This window comes from Pezoporus occidentalis, unplaced genomic scaffold (assembly GCF_034315485.1).
Source record: "Pezoporus occidentalis ecotype Australia unplaced genomic scaffold, CSIRO_AGI_Poc_V1 ctg19, whole genome shotgun sequence".
Taxonomy (NCBI): domain Eukaryota; kingdom Metazoa; phylum Chordata; class Aves; order Psittaciformes; family Psittacidae; genus Pezoporus; species Pezoporus occidentalis.
This window is the reverse complement of record NW_026913748.1, coordinates 12522943-12543859: the sequence shown is the minus strand read 5'-3', so window position 1 is coordinate 12543859 and position 20917 is coordinate 12522943. Positions and strand designations below refer to the sequence as shown.

At 40.1% G+C, this 20917-nt stretch overlaps 1 protein-coding gene across 25 annotated transcripts in view; it reads right to left on the bottom strand.

Moving 5' to 3' along the window:
• Window positions 1–6009: 6009 nt before the first annotated feature.
• The window catches only part of SOX5 (SRY-box transcription factor 5), a 650561-nt gene continuing 635653 nt past the window's right edge, over window positions 6010–20917 (bottom strand). For all 25 annotated transcript variants that reach the window (XM_062616810.1, XM_062616809.1, XM_062616815.1 and 22 more), the window contains 2 exons: window positions 15144–15360; window positions 6010–11770 (listed from right to left, as the gene is read on the bottom strand). In XM_062616810.1, the coding sequence (XP_062472794.1) occupies window positions 11467–11770; window positions 15144–15360 (521 nt within the window). In that variant the 3' untranslated portion in view covers window positions 6010–11466. The remainder of the gene's footprint in view (window positions 11771–15143; window positions 15361–20917) is intronic.

Below are 20917 nucleotides of genomic sequence, written 5' to 3'. Positions count from 1 at the left end.
CTTTTCCAGCCACTGATTTTATGTTATAGTGGACAACTCAAGCTCTGAGTTATGAATCCATATTTTCTGCGGTGGATATTCAGCTTTATGCTGTTTTGTTAGACATTACTTACATTTGATCACTCTGTGTACTCACGCATGCTAGTGCATCCTCTATTTTTTCCAGGGCAAATTGAGAAACACTCCCAGTGCTTCTGAGATCAGGCCACGGCCCAACATCTCCAAGGGATTATTTGCTTCAGCATACACAATGTGTCAAAGCATCATGTCTTAATCTGGTGAGTGCAGTGACAGGGCTCACGATGTGACAAGGCAGATCAGTTGATGCTGCAGATGTCTTGCCAGTAGTGGCTAACCGGGGTAACAAACACAGAGGGAGATGAAGAAAAAACAGGATGGAGAAATAAAGATATCCCTTCAGCACCCCAACTTGTGCCCACTGTGTAGACACTACCAAGCGGATTGGAAATATATCCACATTTTAGCAGTGGATAGTGCCCATCAGGCCATTAACACTTATCTCTAGTCTATTCCAAGTTGCAGTTTGTTAACTAGCAACTAGAATTTAAAGTAAAAAAGTCTAAACATCTATAATTGAAATAAGTCAGCACTATAACTGAAATAAGTCAATAAACTTAAAATGTGGAATTGCATTTATTTTTTAGTATTGTCTTTCATGAAGGCATTTGCTTCCAGACTGTATTAACAAAATACGCTGTTTGACAGATATCATCTAAACAGACAGGTTGCCTAATCTGTTTTATTGACAAATTGACTTATTATTTGATCAACTTGAATATAGTCTTCAAGACATATTTCTATTATAAAAAAGTAGATGGAACAGAGAATAATGTGTTTAGTCCATCATCGTCTTTCAGCTGTCATTTAAACACTGGTGTGTCTGTAAGAAAAGAAAAGAAAAGTTATACAGTTGTTTTGATCATGCTGTCAGAATTGTCTTTATTGTCTGTGGGGGAATCACCTATGTAATTTTTTCTTCCTTGATACGATAATATATTGACCTCCATCATTCAGTCAGAAGAAAGCAGGTTACGATGGCTCTACCCACCACCTACATGAAGTTTCATATTCTATCAGAAGCGAAACAAAGCATCTCTGGGAACCAGAATCATACTTCACTTCCCCTGTTCTCTCTTTCAATGGGACCTGGAAACAAAGTGAAGTTAAAAGGTTTTCCTCACTAAAGTCAGAAATACTTTAAAATAAAAACCCAAAATAAATTTTAGGCTGTTCTGTTACAGTCTTTTCCATGGGGGGGGGGGGGGGGGGGGGGGCGGGGGGGGTTGGTTATGCTTATTTTTAAGTCAGTAAGTTGCACTTAAAAAGTTTCAGAGATATAAAGACTATGAAAACCTTAAAATCTGGATTAATTTGGTGAACAAGGTAAATGTGACAGCTTTAACATTGCTCTTCAGATGATCGTTTTAGGAACCTTGCTTGCACCCTCACCATTCTGCCTGGTTTTGACGGGAGAAATCCCATACACCCCTGTCCTGGGGAGCTACATTGAGCCTCAAATTAATGCATAGTGGCTGCCACCACATAAGGTGAATGGTAAGATCAGGCATGATTTAAATCTGGACCTACAGAAAAAACCTGCTGTCTTTATTTGTTTGCTTTTAAAACTTAGCATCAGAAAGAAATTGAATTGATACTTGGGACCAAGGCACTCATAAGAAGTTTCCTTCCATTTAGTCCATTTGTGGGTGTCCATTGCAATTTGTCCATCTGTAATTGTGCTAATAGTAGGTGGATCAGCTCTATGGGGAGTAGATAAAAGGCCCTGATTTGTGTGTTGTGAATCCCTCTGGATTCAAAATAATTGCCAATGATGAAAATTTTACCTCTTTTAAATCCAATGGAATAGAGTTTTCATTGGGTAAATAAATGCTCAAATGGAATTAAAAAAAATACGTGGTCGATGCAAGGCAGTAGTATTTTCTTCTTCTCCTTGTTTAATTCTGCGGGTAAATACATCCTTAGAGGGAAGTTGTACAAGCTTTTCAGCCACAAAGTTGGGATTTTGCTAAAAAGAAGCCCCAAATCAAAATACTTACGTTTGCAATATATAAGCTCTAGGAGTGAGAGCAAAACTGGGTCTCGAGCTGTACCACCTCTGGCCTTGGTTTAGCAAAGCACAGATCTGTCTCATGGAAACCTGGTCACAGAAAAAAAAACAAAACCCAAACCACCCACATTTTGCCCATCTTTGGTTGCTTTTTTTTTTTCTTACTATTTTTTTAAACCACAGACATTTAATGCCATGCTTGCTTGAGAGCTTTTTCCTGTAGCTAATAATACTTCGCACTGCTGTAGTGCCTTTAATCCAAAGATCTCAAAGTACTTTGCAGGCATTAATGAATTAAGCCTCCTAACACCCCCTTTGAAGTAGGTATTATTATAGGAGTCTTAGAGATGGGCTGAATAATTTTCCTGAAGTTGTAGAACAAGCCTTTGACAGAGTCAGGAATAGCCTGACAAAGTCCCTGTGTTGCAGCAGCTTCTCTCACCACCACACCATTCTCGCACACTAAGTCTCTTAAATAATTTTAATTTTAAATAATTACTTTGATTTACTTACTGTATTTAAGTCATATCTCTGTTAAATACAAGGGGAGGCATTGATTTATCCTTGGTGGGTTAAGCATTCAGTGCCCGTGAAAGTTGCGCTGATAACATGAAGTTAAACCGACACAAATCCCTGTGTGGGGATGCTCCTGCGGGGGGATAGGAGGGGCTTTGCAAGGCTTAGTTTGAGCCCCTGTCTTCACACACTTAGTACTGTACAGCTACACCAGTGCGGCTGACACCACCCTAGTTGATGGTGCACCAGCACAGCTGCATGAAATTACCAATGGCATCTTCTATGGGCAGTAATTTGCACTGTAAATGGTGCTTCATATGGCTAGAACAGTACCTATGCGAGCAGTTTACATTATTTGATAGACCAGCCCTCATCCCTCCTTCCTCACATTGTTAACTAAGACTAAGCATATAGTCAGAACTCAAACCAATTCCAACTTACCTCAAAAAGCCAGCTTGAATTGCCACAAAGGGCTGGCAGAGTTTTAACTAAAACTTAAACTTGTGCTTTTAATTGTATTTTCAATTATGCATGTACCATCCTAGTTCAATTAAGACCCAGCTCTACAGAGAGGCTCTGTGCTTTAAGTATGTTAGATTTTGTGGAGGGGTGCATTTTAAGTGTTTTAACCTTTTCCTAGTTGACTTGGTCTCCACAGGGACGGGGGAAGGGGGAAGACTGATTCTTGGCACAAGCAGTTTTCCAGGCTGCCTCTGGCAGCAATTTTAGAAGTGTCCAAACACAGTAAATTGGTGCAAGCCTGCAAACAACCAAATCCATAATCAGTAACTTCATAATCTCATGCCAAGCACTTTGTTTTAATTAGGTTAATGGGTCAGGAATGGCCATTCCTTGGTAGCACTGTCATGTGCCCTTCAGCTGTATGGTGGTGGTGGTGGCATCTGAGTTTCCTGGGTGTACAGCTGAATCTGGTCTGAGGTGGAGGAGGACTCTGCGTGCTGGTTGCTCTCCCCTCTGCCCCAGCCCCAGGCCCCTGCTATGGTCCAACAAGGCTGATTCACCAGTAGGGAAAAATCAAACCCCAAAAAACCCCAAACCAATAAGCACTGGCTAATCCCTCAAAGCGTCATATGCAGATAGTCAGTTCCCAGTGTTAGTTTTTTGAGTAGCCATGCCAGACATGGTATAGAATGAGCAAGGGTGGGAAGGAAGCTGGAATGGGGAAGTGAGGCTGCCACCCCCTGCCTTGTATAGTCACGTTAGCATGAAGGTGTTGCAGCTGGAGTGCAGCCGATGCTCAGAGAGCTGCCAACACCACCAGCCTTTCTGAATGATGCCAATGATGCTGGGATGAAATTTTCTTTTTCCTGTCCTCAGCAGCCTCTGATTTCAGTGCATGGCCATCAGTACTACCATAACACCAACAGATATACGAGTGTAAGCCTGCCAGGGACTGAAATTAGCTACTCCAACCATCTCAAGACCACCAGTCTCAGGCACTAGATTACTCTGGTAAATACGTTCACAAGTCTTTCTGTACCTTTTCAGTATGTGCTCTCCACTGGTTGGCCTGACAGACACTGCGTATTCTTCTCCCACGTTGCTTTCCTACAGTATTGCTGAATATTTATTAACTGAAAGCTTATTGACAAGCTCCCATGCACTCTTTCTCACTGATGCCAAAGTCACAGCACTGTGCTTCCTCGTGAGGCACATACGCTTTCCATAACCTTTCATGGCTTCTGTGGGGGGTCTTTTCACTTTCCTACACACATATAGCTCTGTATGTTACTTTCTTGGTAGGAATGCGCTAATTGTCACACGTCTTTCTTTTTTAAATAGATTAATGTCATAATTATCCTCATTTTCTTCCTTCCTGCTACAGGCAATTGCTGGAATGCTTTAGCATTTTTTTGCAAAAAAAAAACAACCAACCACCAAACCCCAACCTCCACAACTTGTCTAGGGAAAGAATTGTCACCATTCCCAAGTGTAGGCCATAAGATCACTTAAGCACTCTAGAAACCTCTTCTTTTACATCAGCTGCACACTTAGGGTTTAACTGGTTTTTGCAAAACTCAGCCTGGTCCACTCAAATTACAGTTTAGACACATCTTTAGCATAGATTGTCTCATGTTGTCCTAGACGCTTTTTCCCCACTGGTTTAGGTAACATTGGCGCTCCTGTTAAGTCCTAGCCCAGCCACAAAGAAAGAAGATACCTTATGTCCCTTGATCTCAGTGTAGGGCAGTGAGAAGGCCTACATGTTCAGTGATGCCTCAGGACCGGGTGGGCACTGTGTGCCATGCAAGCTAAGGTGTAAGCAGGGTTTTGGCAGTGGTATACCTTGTCTTAGAGTCATATTTGTTAAAAGGGCAAAAGAAACAATATACTTTACTTGGCTTAAGTTGCAGGTAAGGGATCAGGCACACTGACTGCAAATTACACCCTCATTTGACAGCCACACTGCCCAGTGCGATCGTGTTTGTTTCCTGGCCTTTCACGTAAACTGGTGCTTCCTTCATCACATCTTGATGACAGTAACGGATAAAGGGATTTTAAAAGGTTAAAGGATGCTGACATATATTGGCTTAAGTGTCACATTATGTGGTTCTGCTCAGGTTCATTTCTACTTCCACTGGACAGGCGCTATATAGGTGCTATAAGCTTTGTCAGGAAGCTGCCAAAATAGACCTCTGGTTTGCTGATGGGCTGTTTCAGGTATCACCCTGCTCTCAGGAAGGGCACAGAGGACAATTTGGCAAGCAAGAGGAGCACAGGCAGGTTCGTAGGACCACCAGCAGCTACCTCCTGCTTTCCCAAATATTGCCTTTTCCCTTTAGGAAATCTGGAACCATAAAATGGCATCTGTCAAGCCGTAGGCACTTGAGAGTAAGCACCCATCAGAATAACTTACTGTCAAAAACAGGTACAAATTCATTTCATCCCACTTTGTGCCATATGCTGCTGTCAAAACTTCATGAACTGTTTAGGCAGCATGTTGGGACATTTTGACTAACTATGAGCAGAGCTTTTTTTTTCATAGCTTTGTGTCATCAGCGTTTATAATTGGGTATTTCCCTGAATATGTTTTCATCTCCAAATAGATAAGGCTGTGGAAAGTGAATGTAACCCGGGAAGATGGGGACCAGCCAAACCTCTGGATTCAGCCATTCCCATTTATGAGGTTCCCCAACTCTGAACTGGAAATTGCACTATACTACACTGTTCAAGGAGAAACTTCTTCTGTTTTAATGCTGGTATTTTAAATAAAGGTGAATTTTTTCTTCTGTGATTTGATGAAAACCTTGAATTTTGAAGCAGACTGGTAAGCTGAATCTAAATCTCATTTTCTGCTCCCTGAGCCCAGCCGCTTTGTTCTCCTGACAAGAAAATTAACTAGCACACCCTTTGCTATAATAAGTGGGAAGCAGACCACAGGATAGGTAAAGAACACATTTGCTGTTTTATTGGTGCCTTGCAGGGCAATAATACTGAAAAAGGGGAATGCAAAAGAAACAAAAAAACAAAAACCGAAACCAAAAACCCAGGATGGTGGCAACCCACATTGTATTTTTTTTAAAGAGTACATCAACTCCTGTTTTTTTTTATTTATTGTGGCATGAATGATAACATAAAACCAAAACATGAAAATATACAACTTATATTACACTATGTGTTATGAACAAAATATAAATCTATAACTCTATGTTATATTTACATAATTATTTATTTTATTAAATTTCAAGTGAGATGGTAGGTTGCACATACTTTGTTTTAAGCTCCAGGCATTTGATTGTCTCTATTTCTTTTCTATTTTCATTTCACTTGTAAAATCCAAAACGTTAGAAGGAGTAAGAGCTTTAGAGCCAATGGAGCTATATAAATACTGTTTCAGCAAACCAGTGACAAAAACACTGGGGAGTAGAGAAATCAGTCAGTAGAAAAAACGAACTTGACATGTTCTTCAATCTGGGAAACTGACAAGTTAAGATAAAGTCGAAAAAATGTAAATATAAACCAAGCTAAACAGCCAGCCCATGCCCTGTGAATTGAGGATACACTTGAATCCACATCTAGCCAATTGCACACAGTTCTTTGCAAAACTGAAGGTATGTTTCTATCCAGAACTGGGCAGACAAAAGTACTTCCTATCCGATACATCATGCCCTTGAACATACAAGATACCAATATAGTTGCCATTCATTCTAGCAGATGAATTCTGGCTAAGTAAGGTCTACATTTCCATGGAGTAGAATAATTTTTGATGTTAGGAATGTGATGTCAGAGGCTTCTTCGGGGACAATAACAGCTCATCTCTTTGGATTAAAAAGAAAAAGCTCTGAAAATGTGCTGTAAAAAGGTTAAAGACAATTTACTTTCTAAAAAATGATTTAATTAAAGAGAGAGTCTACTGCAGTAACCAAATCTTTGAAATAATGTCTTCGAAGAAAGAATTTCTTCCATATGCATTCGTAATAAGAGGATTTGGTTACAAAACTAATTAAATGCTATAATAATAGCTAGTGTTCTTTTCTGGGGGCCTGATTAATATAGCGGAACGGTTAAATAAAGATGTTAAATGCACTTAAAAATCCTATTTTACTAATATAAGGCATGAATAAATTGAAAAAAGATATACTCTGTGTTATTTAATCGAGCTTAGAAGCAAGTGCCTCAGCTTATTTTTCCCTTTCCCCCACTGCTGGTGGTGTTCTTTTGTAACCTCACGAGATGCAGCATAAGCAGCTCCCCCAGTTTACGAGGAGATGGCTCATATGCCCCCCCGGTAGCTCCCCAAAACCATCCTCACTCGCCAGGTCCCCAGGGAAGAGGGTAATAAGAGGGTAATGAAGCCCACCTTGGCATCAGGGCCTTGGTGCGCTTTTAGTTTAATATGATCCTAACCTCTTCTAACCTGGCTTTTCTACATGCTTCAGGGCACAGAACCCAGGTAAAAAAAAAAAAAGAAACAACACAAAAAGATCTTTTTATAAATGTAGGTTTTGTTTGTTTGTTTTGTTGTTTTTTTTTTTTTCCCTAGGAAATTAAAGAAGGACAAACAGGGCCTCATTTTCAAATCTGGTCTTCTACTACCAAAGGATATATGGGTGCTCATCCTTGGACCCAACAAAAAATTAGCACAGGTGTTAAGTATTTTGCTGGTTTAGGGCCCCAGAGCCTTTTTTTTTATCATTTTTTGCCTTTTTTCTTTTTAGCATTGCTGCATTGGTTTCAACATCCAAATGCAGGATGTGGATAGTCTGCTAAAGCTACTCATTTGCAAAGCCTGGTTGAACCCCAGGCTTTAGTGTAGTCTCTCAGACAGAAAGTGTATGGTAACATAATTAGCGTTCATGTGAGCCCTAGTCCAGACCAAGGCAGTGAGCAGTGCAGAGCACTCCCAGAGAAGGGCTCTGTTGTGCTGTGCACTGCCAAGAGCAGAGCTTGGTCCTGCAGCCCCGGCACAGGTGCTCCTCTGGCACAGGACAGACCCTGCCCATGAGATGGGGCTACCTCCAGGAGCATATCCTGCACTGCAGCCCGTAGTTTGGGGCTGAAATTCGGTCACGCTGAAGTCAATGGGCCTTTTTGCCATTGACCTCCCCGAGGCCGGCTTTCCAGCCCATGCCTCTACGACTTGCTCCAACCACGCCTGCTGCAGTGGCACCTACCTGGAGCTAAAACAAAGTATTCTGGTAGTCCAAAGTGACACAATTATTAAACCAGAGAGTCTCTTTAACGTGGTGGAAACCAAGCATCCAGCAAATGTGAGGTGAACCCACAAGAGTCAGAAGTAATTTGTTCACAAAGACAGGGAACAAATTTAAAAGTTAAAAAAAAAAAGGAGCAAATATCTGTTTTCACATTGTACATAATAATGATATAAAAACAATTGTCTATTTTTTTTCCTTCTTATCCAAACAGAGTGCTTCAAAAAAAATTGGCTCTAGATGACTGGTGTAATTAAATAACTAAAATGAGTGATGAGAGAGCAGAAGTTAATTAAGATTGAAAACAACACTCCCATTAATTCACTCCATCATAATAAACATCAGAAGTTGACATGGCTGGGGCCAAAAATAAAATAAAAGAAAGAGAAATGGTGTGAGCAGAAGAAGAAGCAATTTGTTTTCATATGTATATATATATATTTATATATATATAAAAAGGCAAGGTGGGGAGGGGTATCCATTTTAAATAGCCTAACAGCTTCATTTGCTGCACTGCCGAATTAGAACAGAATAAAATAAAGTTTAAAAAAGGGGGGGGGGGGGATAAAATAAATTATACATAATTTACTAATCTGGGAACAGCTGACCATTATTATTATTAATTATTATTATTATTATAATTACCATTACAACACTAGCAAGAAGAGGCAGTTCAACTGAAAAAAAACCTCAACACAGTCATAAAATACAAACAAAAAGAACCCTCTCTGACATGGAGGATATGATCAGCTACTCCAAGCATAACTTCAGAGCAAATCTTTTGAGAGAGAGAAAATAGGAATTTTTTGAGGCAGAGGCAGAAATCAAGAAAGGGAAAAGAGGAGAACAAAACAGATGTTTCAGGGTAAAACTATCACACGTCCAAACCGCTCATTGGAGTATTGTCTTAAGTCTTCAATGGCATTTGCTTGTTTGCTTTCCACAAGGTCTGCAGAGGTCAAGTTATACTTCAAGTAGGATTTCAAGAGCAAAAGAAAGACACCCCCCCCCCCCCATACTCCTTCCCAGTCTCTCCTCCTACCTGCCCCTTTCATTCTGCACCTGGGCTCCTTACATGGCTGATTGCAACAACAGCTAATTTTTCAGAATAAGGGACCATTTCCAAAATCAATGTTGCCAGGGCTATTTTTTCAAGTTAAAACAAGAGCAATGAGTTTCTCTCTAAGAACAGGAATTTACCAGGGAGCAATATAAATATAAGGGTGGCATACTCAGTCAGAAGACCAACTCAAGAGGAAAGCATTTGTCTCAGCATGATCCTAAGACTTTCTTTCCCAGGCCAGAAAGCAACTCCTGGATAGCTGCTGTTTGAAATTAGGGATAGCCTTTTTGGTTGGTTGGTTGGTTTAAATGTAGTGCTTCTGTCTTGCTACACAAATCTGGGTCCTTTCCTCCTACAGGAAGAGTGAGGAGATGAAAAGAGACTTTTTGATTCACTTGTATTTACATTCTTTTTTTTTTTTTCTGAAGTGAAACATTCAGGTACCTTACTGCAAATGCAAGAAGCTAACTTCTACTCAGGTTTATGCTCGTGTAAAATCACCTTCCTTGCTGGTTGCTGTTTCCCAAGGAAGGCAAAACTGCCCAACGAACATATCTAAGTGCTCTAGAACAACACAAAGTATTTAGCTCAGGAGAAAAATTTTTCACTTGTGAGAGGCAGCAGAAAGGGAAACTTGGTTTGGGTTCTTACTGCCCACTTTGACTATAGAAATCTCTTCATAGCTATTAGTCTTCCTTCCTACACAAACATCCCATTGATAAAAATGGATTTCTGCAAGTGCAAAGGAGAAAAAAAAAAGTCAGTTTAAAACAAATTGCGTTCTGAATCAGAGATCAGTACTCAGCCACCCTGAAAGGACGAGTTCATCAAAAGTAGACATCATGGTAACCTAATTACACTCAGTGAGGAGGTAACATTTCCAGTTGCTCTGTCCTGTGCAGAACAAATCACGTTTTGTGATGCTGCCACTTGAAGTGTAAATTAAAAGCAAAGGTTCCTTACAGACCAAGTCATTTGGAGGGTGCGGGACTTAATTCTGGAACATGCTTTTTTGCTCACAATAGTCCAATATTATTCTTATTAGTACCATAAACACGCACACATGAAAATCCAAGACCATAAAATATTTTTTCTCTAGATTTCTTATGTCTTTCTCTCTCTCTTTTTTTCACCTGAGAACGGCACCTACAGTTTCCTTTAAAAAGCAAAACCAAACCCAAAAAATATATGTCTAATCTCACCAGCTGCTGGTATATCAGGTTCTTCAAGGGATTGTCTAAGATACAACACTGTCCTAACTTAAGACAGAGCAGGAAGCAAAAGAAAAGCAAAAGAAAAACAAAAAGAGACTAACCAAAAGAAAAAAAAAAAGCAAATTGGACTAGTTCAGCGCTTTAGTACAAATTTGGCACTTGCTCAAAGACTCAGTATGGTGTGCAACTGATGAAGAGAAGTCCTCTCTTGAAAGGAAATAATTGCTTGTTGGGGTTAACAGAAACAGACTCCCCACTTCCTTCCTTGCCAGCCACGCGCACAGGCACGCATGCACACACACACACACTTCTGACCCAGATTTGCCAGGGAGGAGGAGGAGGAGGAGACAGAGGGGACAAAAGGAATTTTATCTTTTTTCTTTCCTGTCAGGTGCATTACCAAAAAAAAAAAAACAAAAAGGAAACTAAAAAAAAAAAAAAGAAAAAATTATGTCTCTTTAAACTGTAGCACAAAACAACAAAACACATTCACAAGCCACTTGTTGGCACTGTGTACCTGAGTGAGAATTTCTAGAACATTGTAGAACAAACAGCCATAAAGTTTATTTGAAAAAAAAAAATAATAATAATAAAAGGTCGACGGGTAAGACTTCAGTGCTTGGGTATAGCAGCTGAATTACTGGCATTATTTTACCCATAGCTTATATCATTCTGTTGTTGTTATCGTTGTCTTTGTTTCCTTTCTTTTGAGCCTTTTTCCTTTTGATGCAGGCTGATGTCTATTAGTCAGCTGATGTCCCAACTAGTTAAGACTAACAGTTAAAGTAACAGTCAGTGTATGAGAAAGTTAATGTGCTTGGCCACTGGCAAAGATAAACCAGGTGGGGCTTTATTTATTTTTTCTTTTTTCCTTGAAGTCCTGTAGGTCAAGAGATATTTGGACCCTGATCAGTTGGCTTGCCCCGCAATGTGATTTTCACTGTCACTGCCATAGTCCGCATCAGGGTCATCCTCTTCCTCATCGTATTCATCGTAGATTTCTCCATTGACATCATCGGTCTGCATCTCTTCCTTGATATGAGGCTCCTCACCTTTGATGCCGTAAGTGCTCTGGATGACGGGCATCCCAGGCTCCGGGCTGCTGGACACACTTGAGTGCTCGGAGGGCAGATGTGGGGAAGGCATTCCTGCCATGGCAATGGCTCCTGGGTAAACTACACCCGCAGTGGCAATGGGAATCTGTGCTTGTTGCCTGTCACAGAGAAAAAGTAAAAGGACATCTGAATACAGGAAAGAATAAAGGGAGTGCAAATACAACAGCAGTTTGCAAGACAATAGCATATGCTCTTAGGCAGGCAGAAGAAGCACCTAGCTGGCCCATGCATGGTAACATTTACAACAATATTTCAGACTCTCCAACTGATGCCCTTGAAATGAACATCAAGCCATCAAGCCCAAACCAATTTCACTGATAAGAAAACCCAATCTCTTCAAAAATCTCTAGCTGTACCCAAACTACACTGCTCCAGCTTGCCTGCTTGTGATGCATCCTTTTTACTGGGTAAACTGGGTGTCCCATCCGCTCCTAGACAAAAAATAAACATCCTTTCAACTGTGGTCCAACTTAAAAACCATGAATTTTGAAAATTTTGCTTTTAAATAACCCAAGCTGCTGGCAGGACTAGATATAAAAGTAACACATTGCCAGCAGTAGAGATGCAGTGAGTGCTGGTTAGTTTGCACAGCAATGGGGAGGTGCTGTACAGGTAGATGAGGATAAAGCAAGGTAGGTCTCTCCAAAGGGGCAATGTTTACTCCATATTCACCCAGAGACGTGGCCATTACTAGGGAGAGGAACAGTGGGCTTTCTGGGGCCAGGAAGGGCTTATAGGATGATCACTAAGGGCCTCCTACTGGAAGGTGATAGTTTCCACAGCAAGCGGCATTTGTGAAAAGCAGAACCTTTGAAGGAAGATGGATAAAACTGGAAAAAGGCAGACTTAAAACGGAAGCATGTATTATTTAAAAATAAATAAAAAGCAAGCAAGCAACATGAGCATTTGAGAAAATCCTCTACAGGATGCCTTTATACGGCTTCTAAGCCTTGGAAACCTGTCTGCAGTAATGAAAGAGGAATTATTCCAGGCCATAGAAATTCCCTTTGCATCAAGAACACTAGCTGTGTTATACTAGTGTTTGTTTCCCTGAGAAGCTTCAGGGTCCCAACAAGCCTAGAGGTTTAAAATTCATGCTCCTTTTGTTTCCTTGCTGCATGAAGTAATTCCATTGCAGTAATACTCTTCAGTACATGCTGCACATTGTAATGTCATCAGCGGTGTGTCCATCTGCACGGAAAAGCCTTGCCACAGGAGATGGGGCCGAGTCTCTTGAGATGAACATTCTTAATTAAGAATGAAACCCTTCCCTGTTCTCCTGCCTGCCTATGCCCTGGCTGTAGAGTAAGCCTTGCACAGTACAGTGATCCTGAAAGACTTTCCTCTGCCAAACAGCTTTACATTTGTTTGGAATTGCTTGCTGCATTTTCAGATACTTCCTGCCTGCCATTCGAGCGAGGCCTCCCTCTGCATACAGTCCTTACTTCCCTATTTCTGAAGCAAGCAGAAGTTGTCTCAGCTGAAGATATAGCTCTTAAAGTAGGGAGCGGATCTAATTTGCATTTTATTCTTAATTCAGTAGGAAGGCTTTTGTTTTCTGGAGTCAGCATTTCTGTAACAAGATTCAGCACACTTAAATTGCTTTTAATATTTAACAATAGGAACATTTTGCACTTAAATGGTGCTTTTCAGAGGGTTTTTCAAATATTAAATAATTTAAGAATAGTGTTCTTCCACTTCTATAGGATGTCCACTCCAGAGCATCTCAAAGAAATGAGCTCTCAGCAGCCCAGTGAGGTGAGCTTGCCACCCTACCATTAAAGATGAGGACACTGAGACAGGGAAACATTAAGTCCAGAAGTTGCAAAAGAAGCCAGATCCTTCCCATTGTGATGCCTTCAGACACACTTTCAGCATGTCCAAGAGCTGGCATAGCCACAGCTCTTGTAAACACCATCACATGTTTGGTGGTCAAGCAGGAGCTGGACTGGTGTTTAGAAATATAGCCTTAAATGACCTGTACCAAGTGATGCAGCAAATAGGGGACTAAAACCAGGAATGCAACTGCAGTGCTGTGGCTGCCAGCATCAAACACTGACCCCACCACAGTCATCAGCTGCACTGTCAGTAAATTCTACTGTGATTTCACCCCAGGTTCGGCGCTCTAATGCCCCACTGCAAATCATCTCTAGAAGTGTCTTGATTTCAATGTCAACCTTGTCTGGAAAGCTAAATAATATGCAGAATGTTACAAGGTTAATTTCTTTCCCCATGATGAGGCATGCATGTTAACCAGATAAGCAGTGTTTTGGGGGCTCTGTAGCCACCTATTCTTTTTCCAGAAGGCCCCCCTCCTCTTTTTTAATCTCTTGATGCCAAATGTTGGCTGACTTCCCTGTGTTTGTTTCAGTGCTTACCATAGGGATCACTGGACCTGCCAGCACCACAGGGTTAAGCAGCTCAAATTTCTCTGCTGAGCGGCTTATTATAACAATGCACACTATAGCTGTTTAAAACACAGTCTGATGACACTTAACAGTTGCTGGACAGATATTCTCTCCTTTATTACTCCTTCTAGCCATTAATTAGAGAGATGTGCAACTCAGTTAATATTAAAATGATTCCAAATTCAGATGAAACAGAAAAGAAATTCCATTGTTTCTGAGGGTTGTTCTTGCTGCTGGTTTTGTTTTTTTAAAGAGTACTGTGTAGCTTTCAATTTTCTGAAGTGAATACAGAAATATCACAGAATACTTGATTACTTCCAATTCTTCCGATCTGCTGTAACCAAAACCAAGGAGTCTTTGCAGAAGGAAAATACATGCAAGTTTTCTAGGCAGATTTTAATCTAATCGCATCAAGCTGATCTATTAGCCGTTTATCAGAACCAGTCTTCTTGAAATTTATGCTCAACACAAAGCATTAGCTTAATGTACTGGAAGACACTCCCTAGCATGACAAATGCTGTCACAATGAACAATGCAGACAACTTCATGCCTGATATGAATTAACTGAGCCGAGTTCATATTCCAGCTCAAGTTCAGTATGTTCAGCAGTCCCTTTGCAAACCATATGCCACACATCGTACTGAGTGCAAACTTGTATTTTTGGCTTCTAGATTAAGAGGCAGTTCTATAGATTCATTCAGATATATACTCTCTGAGACCTCATAATACTTACTAGTATCAAGGCTCTATCAGAATGACTGTGTTTCATTGGAAAATCTTAAGTTTGTTTTTTTGACCTGTGCATAATCAGAGTGGAAATGAGACAGTTGGCCAAACCTGTAAGATGAGTACATAGCAGAGACAACAAAAAAAATCCTTAACTGCCTAACTTCCTCCTGAACCACACTGTTTCAAAGTATAAGATTCATATTCTGTTAGCATATATATTATGCTTTTGCCAATAAAATATAACATTTACCACACTGAAATAAGAATTCTCCCTGAAAAGTTTGGTTGTTTTTTTTTTTTCTGATATGAGCAGTAGTTTTTAAAGGTCCCATACCCAACATTAAAATACTGCCTCATCTCCTGGCGTCTGTTGCGCATGATAGCCTTGTACTCGCCAATGCGCAATTTTTTGCCATCTACAAGGCAGGTGCGCTTCGGCCTTGGCTTGTATTTGTAGTCTGGGTATTTCTCCAGGTGCTGTTTGCTGAGTCGGGCCTGCTCCTCATAGTATGGCTGCTTCTCTAGGTTTGTCATAGCTTTCCAGCGAGATCCTGCCACAGAAAGAAAAAAAAAAACAAAAAAGAATGAGAAATGGGTTTCTACTCATCCACAAACACTGAAAGGCAGAGAAACAAGTAGGTCACCCAGAACAAGATACCTACGGTCACATCGCTTTGGGCTGGGAATCTGTCAGAGCTTCCAGACAGGGGTCAGGTCTTGTTTGTATTTGACTAGTAAACCTCTTGGGTATGGCCAAGAGGCAGAGAGAGATAATACTGGAAGTTCTGACTCAATATCTTACTGAAACTTATCTACATTATAATGTCTTTCAAGTGGGAAGTAAACCCATCATCCTGATAATGAGCAATCCCTGACATTTTGTTTCAGTGAACAAGGCAATGTATTTTAATGGAATGGCCAAAGACCCTTAGACACACAGAGTCTGCTTTGCTATGTCTCCCCGCTTTCTTTCAACCATGGACCTGTTTCCAAAGGAAACACCCATGCACTGTGATCTAGTCATTGTGCTTCACCGTTACTGGACCAAGGCATATGCTCTGGATAGGCATGTGACTACAGCTTAATCTTTCTAGCTTCCAAGTTTGTGAGAAGCAGAATATGAGCTGATTGTAAACGCTATGATGCTGGGTACAGGAGCCTGCAAAGACCCTGAAGCAATGCCTCTAAAAGCTATAAACTATCCCATATGTCTCCGTGGGGTTTTAACTTCAAGACCAAGTCCTGGTGAACAGTGCCAGCTCCATCTTAAAGAATTTAGTGTGTGTCATGAAGGGAAGAGTTCTGGGATACAGGCACACCTCTCCACGGAGTTGCACTGGGGCTTCATTGCCAGCAGCCTTGTTTCTAACACTCTCCCTTTGTTAGTGCAGATGTTTGAGCTAGGGCAATAATGAAGACTTTACAACTGTTTTCAAATGCCTCCTGAAATTTATATATTATTATTTCTTAAAGGACATAATATGGGAGCAGAAAGTAAAATTTCTTGAATCTGTTACCCTATTTTATTTTTCCATGAACTATGTAAGTGCTTCAGGGTAAGATACATTTCAAATAACAGGAATGGTCCAAGCTCTGAAACATGTGGCTTAGAAGGAAAACTTTATTGGAAAATAGTAAATTTTCCCATTGGAAAAAAAGTTCGAATAGTTTCTCAATTTAATGGCTTCATAATGTCATATGTCATTCTTGACTTCCTCTTGTTCTTCATTTTTTATGGTTACTCATACTGGACTTAGCTCATGCTATTACTCAGGCTGGTCTTAGCTCAAGACTTGCCCCTAAGACTTGCAATATAGAGAGTGCAGTTAAGGAAAGAAAAGTCCCCGGAAAGAAAACAGTCTGCTTCCTTCTAGAAAGGCCCCTTCTGATTATTGACACCATTTTACCCATTGCTCTTTGAATCTTTATTCCAAGCTGCAGTTCAGACTTCTGCAGTGAAGGGCTAACAGGCTGCTACAGGCTGACCTCACACCTAGAGATAATCCATTTGTAAACAATGGCGTCTTTGCTCTGAAGAGGAGCAACGGACATCCATTTTTAGAAACATTACTTTGGAGTCAAACCGATCATTTTTCATGACGTTTATAACACGTAACATGCAGAGATCCTCCAGATAGTTCTAGAATGGGAAACAGTTTAATGACATTGTTACTAGTGTAGGTGCAGCACCATATTGATGCAACTAGATGGTTTCTATGATCTCTACTAAGCTCTTGTGTGGCACTTTGTATGTCATCCAGAGGTAGCGTCTGTGCATGGGGATCTGTGGCAGATTCACTGTGTTACACAGAATCCTGGTCAGCAGCTTTGTCTCCTGCAGAGAAATTATTCAAGCTTTTATAGGCAAAGACAGTGGCTACTAAAACTGACACAAACTTTCCACACATACTGGCCTCCTGGATTTCGGGCTAAATGACACAGTGATAAACATGTGGAGACTGCCAAAACGCTCAACACCTATTAATGTTCCAATAAACGGAAATACAGATAGAGCCTGTGTTGAACAAGCTTAAGAATTCAGGGTATAAAGCATATGAGGAGCCCTACTGAAGATGCCCAGATGCAGGTTTACTTTCAAATTCTACTTCGTAGTCACAAGCACACTGGTATTTTAGCATATGAAGAAAATCTTAAAGTTAGTCTAAATCTATAGCTGTCTACAGACCTGCTGTAGCCCCAGTCCCACTTCTGGCTGATGAATCCAGTCTTATTTATGAATAATAAAGTTGAAAATCTCAGTCTTTAAACAAATCTTGACATTTGCTTTACATGCTGTAAGAGAACTTGCAATGTAGGAACTCGGATATACTTTGAGACAGATGGACAGACAGAAATGTAGAAATTAAAATCACTTGTTGCAGAATTGCCATGAAAATGCTCTATCCCAGCACAATTCCTCTTTCACTGTGTTAGCGTACTTGCTGCAACCCTACAGTCAGATGTGGGCAAGAATACTCCTACCCCCTCATGTGAAAAGATCTGTAAATAGTGGGGGAAGTTATGGAAATACATAAGTCTTTGCAGGATCAAGGCCACAAAACCTGAAATTTTGAGGCACAGTATTCATACATACAGATACACATACAATACCTATACATAAATGTAATTTGTTATGTTTTTCCTTCCTAAGCTGCAAACTCAGTACAATAAAAATCCTGGCAGTCTCACCTCTCTTCCTAGCAATTTTTTAATAGCTGCCTTCTGCAGTGATACCTCCTCTTACTCTGACTTTACCATTTTTACAAAATATACTAAATACAATTTACTAGTATGTTTTGAAGTATCATAAATAATGAAACAAGCAATGCTGTCAAACTAAATTTTAAAAAAGGGCACATTTTCTGATGATAAACCTTTGGTTTTTACAGTTCATAATTCTCACTTGTTTTCTTAGTAATATTCAAAATTCAAACAGCTCTCTGGTCTTAATTTGAAATTCTGAAAGTCTGAAGAATATAGAACTCTGATCTTTGGATGTGCACCCACAGGCAAGCTAATAAGCTATGAATGAGTATTGTCAATCAACATAATGAAACTCATTAAAAATACCTTTTGTTTGGACAAACGTAATACTTTATATGCCATTGTTTTTTGTGTCTATAAACACACACAGGCAGCAGTGCCAAGCCCAAGCCCAAACAAGGTGCGACTGAAGAATCTTGAAAAATCTTTCTTTTTAAGGCAAGATTTACACTCTTGGGTGAGCTTTCTGCTCACCATCTGTGTTAGAAAGATTTGAGTGGGTCAAGTACACAAGGCTTTTCTCCTTGACTATGAAAACAAGAACCCATTCCCCTCCCTAGATGCATACAAAATGACAAGCAGGATTCCTGCACAATTCTTCCTGATCTGGTGGCTGAAGTATTTAGAAAATAAAATAAATGAGAAAACTGTAAGATTTTGCAGCACTGCAGCACCTAACAGGGCTCCTGCCTTCAAACTGGGCTAGGGCAGTTAGAGCCATGCCTACACAATGACTGTGAACACAGCTAGCTGTAAGTACAAAGCAGAAAAGAGATGTCCCTATGTGTGCCCCAGCACTTGCATGCATTAGATGGGGCTAAGAGCTCTGCTCACAGATGATTTTAAGTCAAATTTCTCTGACAAGAGTTTTCAGCTGTTTGTAATACTGCCTAACTTTTAGTCCATTAGACTGACATTTTTCAATCTATGTACCTGAATCAAGTGGATTTTTAATTTAAAAAATACTCTCACATACACAAACACTTGTATAATACATAGGTATGTGAATAGGGTTTTACTGACACACTGACACATCCATGAGAGAATTTCTGAAAGCAGTATCTAAATTAATCTTTTCCTAATTTCTTTATGTAGATTCATCAGTGAAATGAATTAAAATATTTACAAAAATATCTAAACAATGCATTATTAAATTGATAGGGTCCAGCAGACCCATTTTAGCACTTTTTAACAATTTACTAAAAAAAAAAATCATTATCCACAAGTTGCAATGAACAGATGGATGCCAAACGTATGCACAGATGAATTTAGTGACAAATCCATGTATCTAATTTTTATGCTCAAAACATAATACCACAGTGTCAAACATAATCCCTAGAGAATTTTAGAGCTGGGAAGGGCACCTCCTCTCATTTTACTATGAAAATGTCCCTTGAGCAGTGACAACTCTATCTAAGCTACTCTCCATGACAAAGAGCTCCCTGACCTCAGTGTGTAGCACTGCTGCTAAAAAAATGATAAGGGAAAATTGCGGCTTTCAAATAAGGAGACCCTAATACCTGGGTAACAGTAAGCCTCCAGTTGCTCACCCTATGCCAGTTAACAGAAAGCTCCCTGCTGACTTCAAAGACTGGCCTTTTGCAATTGAGGGAAGACCTTTGTAACGTTCCTGTCAAGAAAGATGTCAGGACATCCCTCTCCATTGCATAGGTGGAATAAAAACTTAAATGTGATGCTACGAAGAAATAGAAACATCATCTCTTACTGCCTCGAACCTTGCTTTTCCCCGTATCTGGCAGCAAAACAGAAAGAGTTTGGAGTCAGCTATACTGTCTGTCACCTCAACAGGATCTGTAATGAATTTGCACATTTTACTCCAACTACTGTATATCTAATCAGAAAAAGATGTCCCCATATCTCCCTGATCTAGCGCCAAATAGTAAAAGGTGATTCCTTATGTTAACAATTTCAGCAGAATGGCTTATTAAAACCAGATTTTAGGGTATTATAAAATGCTTAGAAGCCCTTTAAAATGTCAACCAGGATCCCCAGAGACTGCGTAAAATGTCAGCCCAGCTCAAGCGCCTGTTTTAAGCAGAATGAATTAGCAGCGTGCTGTCGGAGGTTGTTATCCAAAACAATCAGTTAAGAAGGAAAACATCAAGCTCTCTTTGTACTTTCTATATGAAAAGGGCCATTCAGAATGATCTTGTAGATTTCTGAAGCTGATAATTTAAAAACAGGTTTAACCAGGTCTCCTCTCAATTTAGAAACAGACCAAAACTATTACCACCCTGTCCTCAGTCTAACCATATCACACGCTTCTGACCAGTATAATCTCTTTTAACCTGTATAAGGTTATTTTACCATCAACATAACCAATTTAACTTTCTAATCCTGTTCCCATAACTAATCTAATAATCTCATACCACCCTTTTAATCATGGGTTAATATTGTCACATCTGCCATCCACAGCCAATATATTCTGCCTCTTCCACCAATTTATCTCATTTCCACTTGCCCCCTGCTAACATTTCATGATACCAAGCTAAACCTCAAACTTCTGACCAGCTTAAACCCTGCACAATTTACCAGCCCCGCAGCTGGTTAATGCTGCCATTACAATTGCACTACATCTCTCGAGCTGTCAGCAAAACCAAGACCTGCAGCCCAAGTAAACATGTCCCCTATTTAAGCATTTACCCACTGGCCTGAGGGACACTTAGCTCCTATAATGCAGCCTTTATCAGTAAAAATGCAACATCTCCAATTTGGTAACAGATTATTTTTTTTTCTTTCCTGCAGAATAGTAATTCATTGGCCTCATAGATCCTCACTATTCACCTCTTGTATCATTCAGCATGTCACAGAGGAGTAACTTGG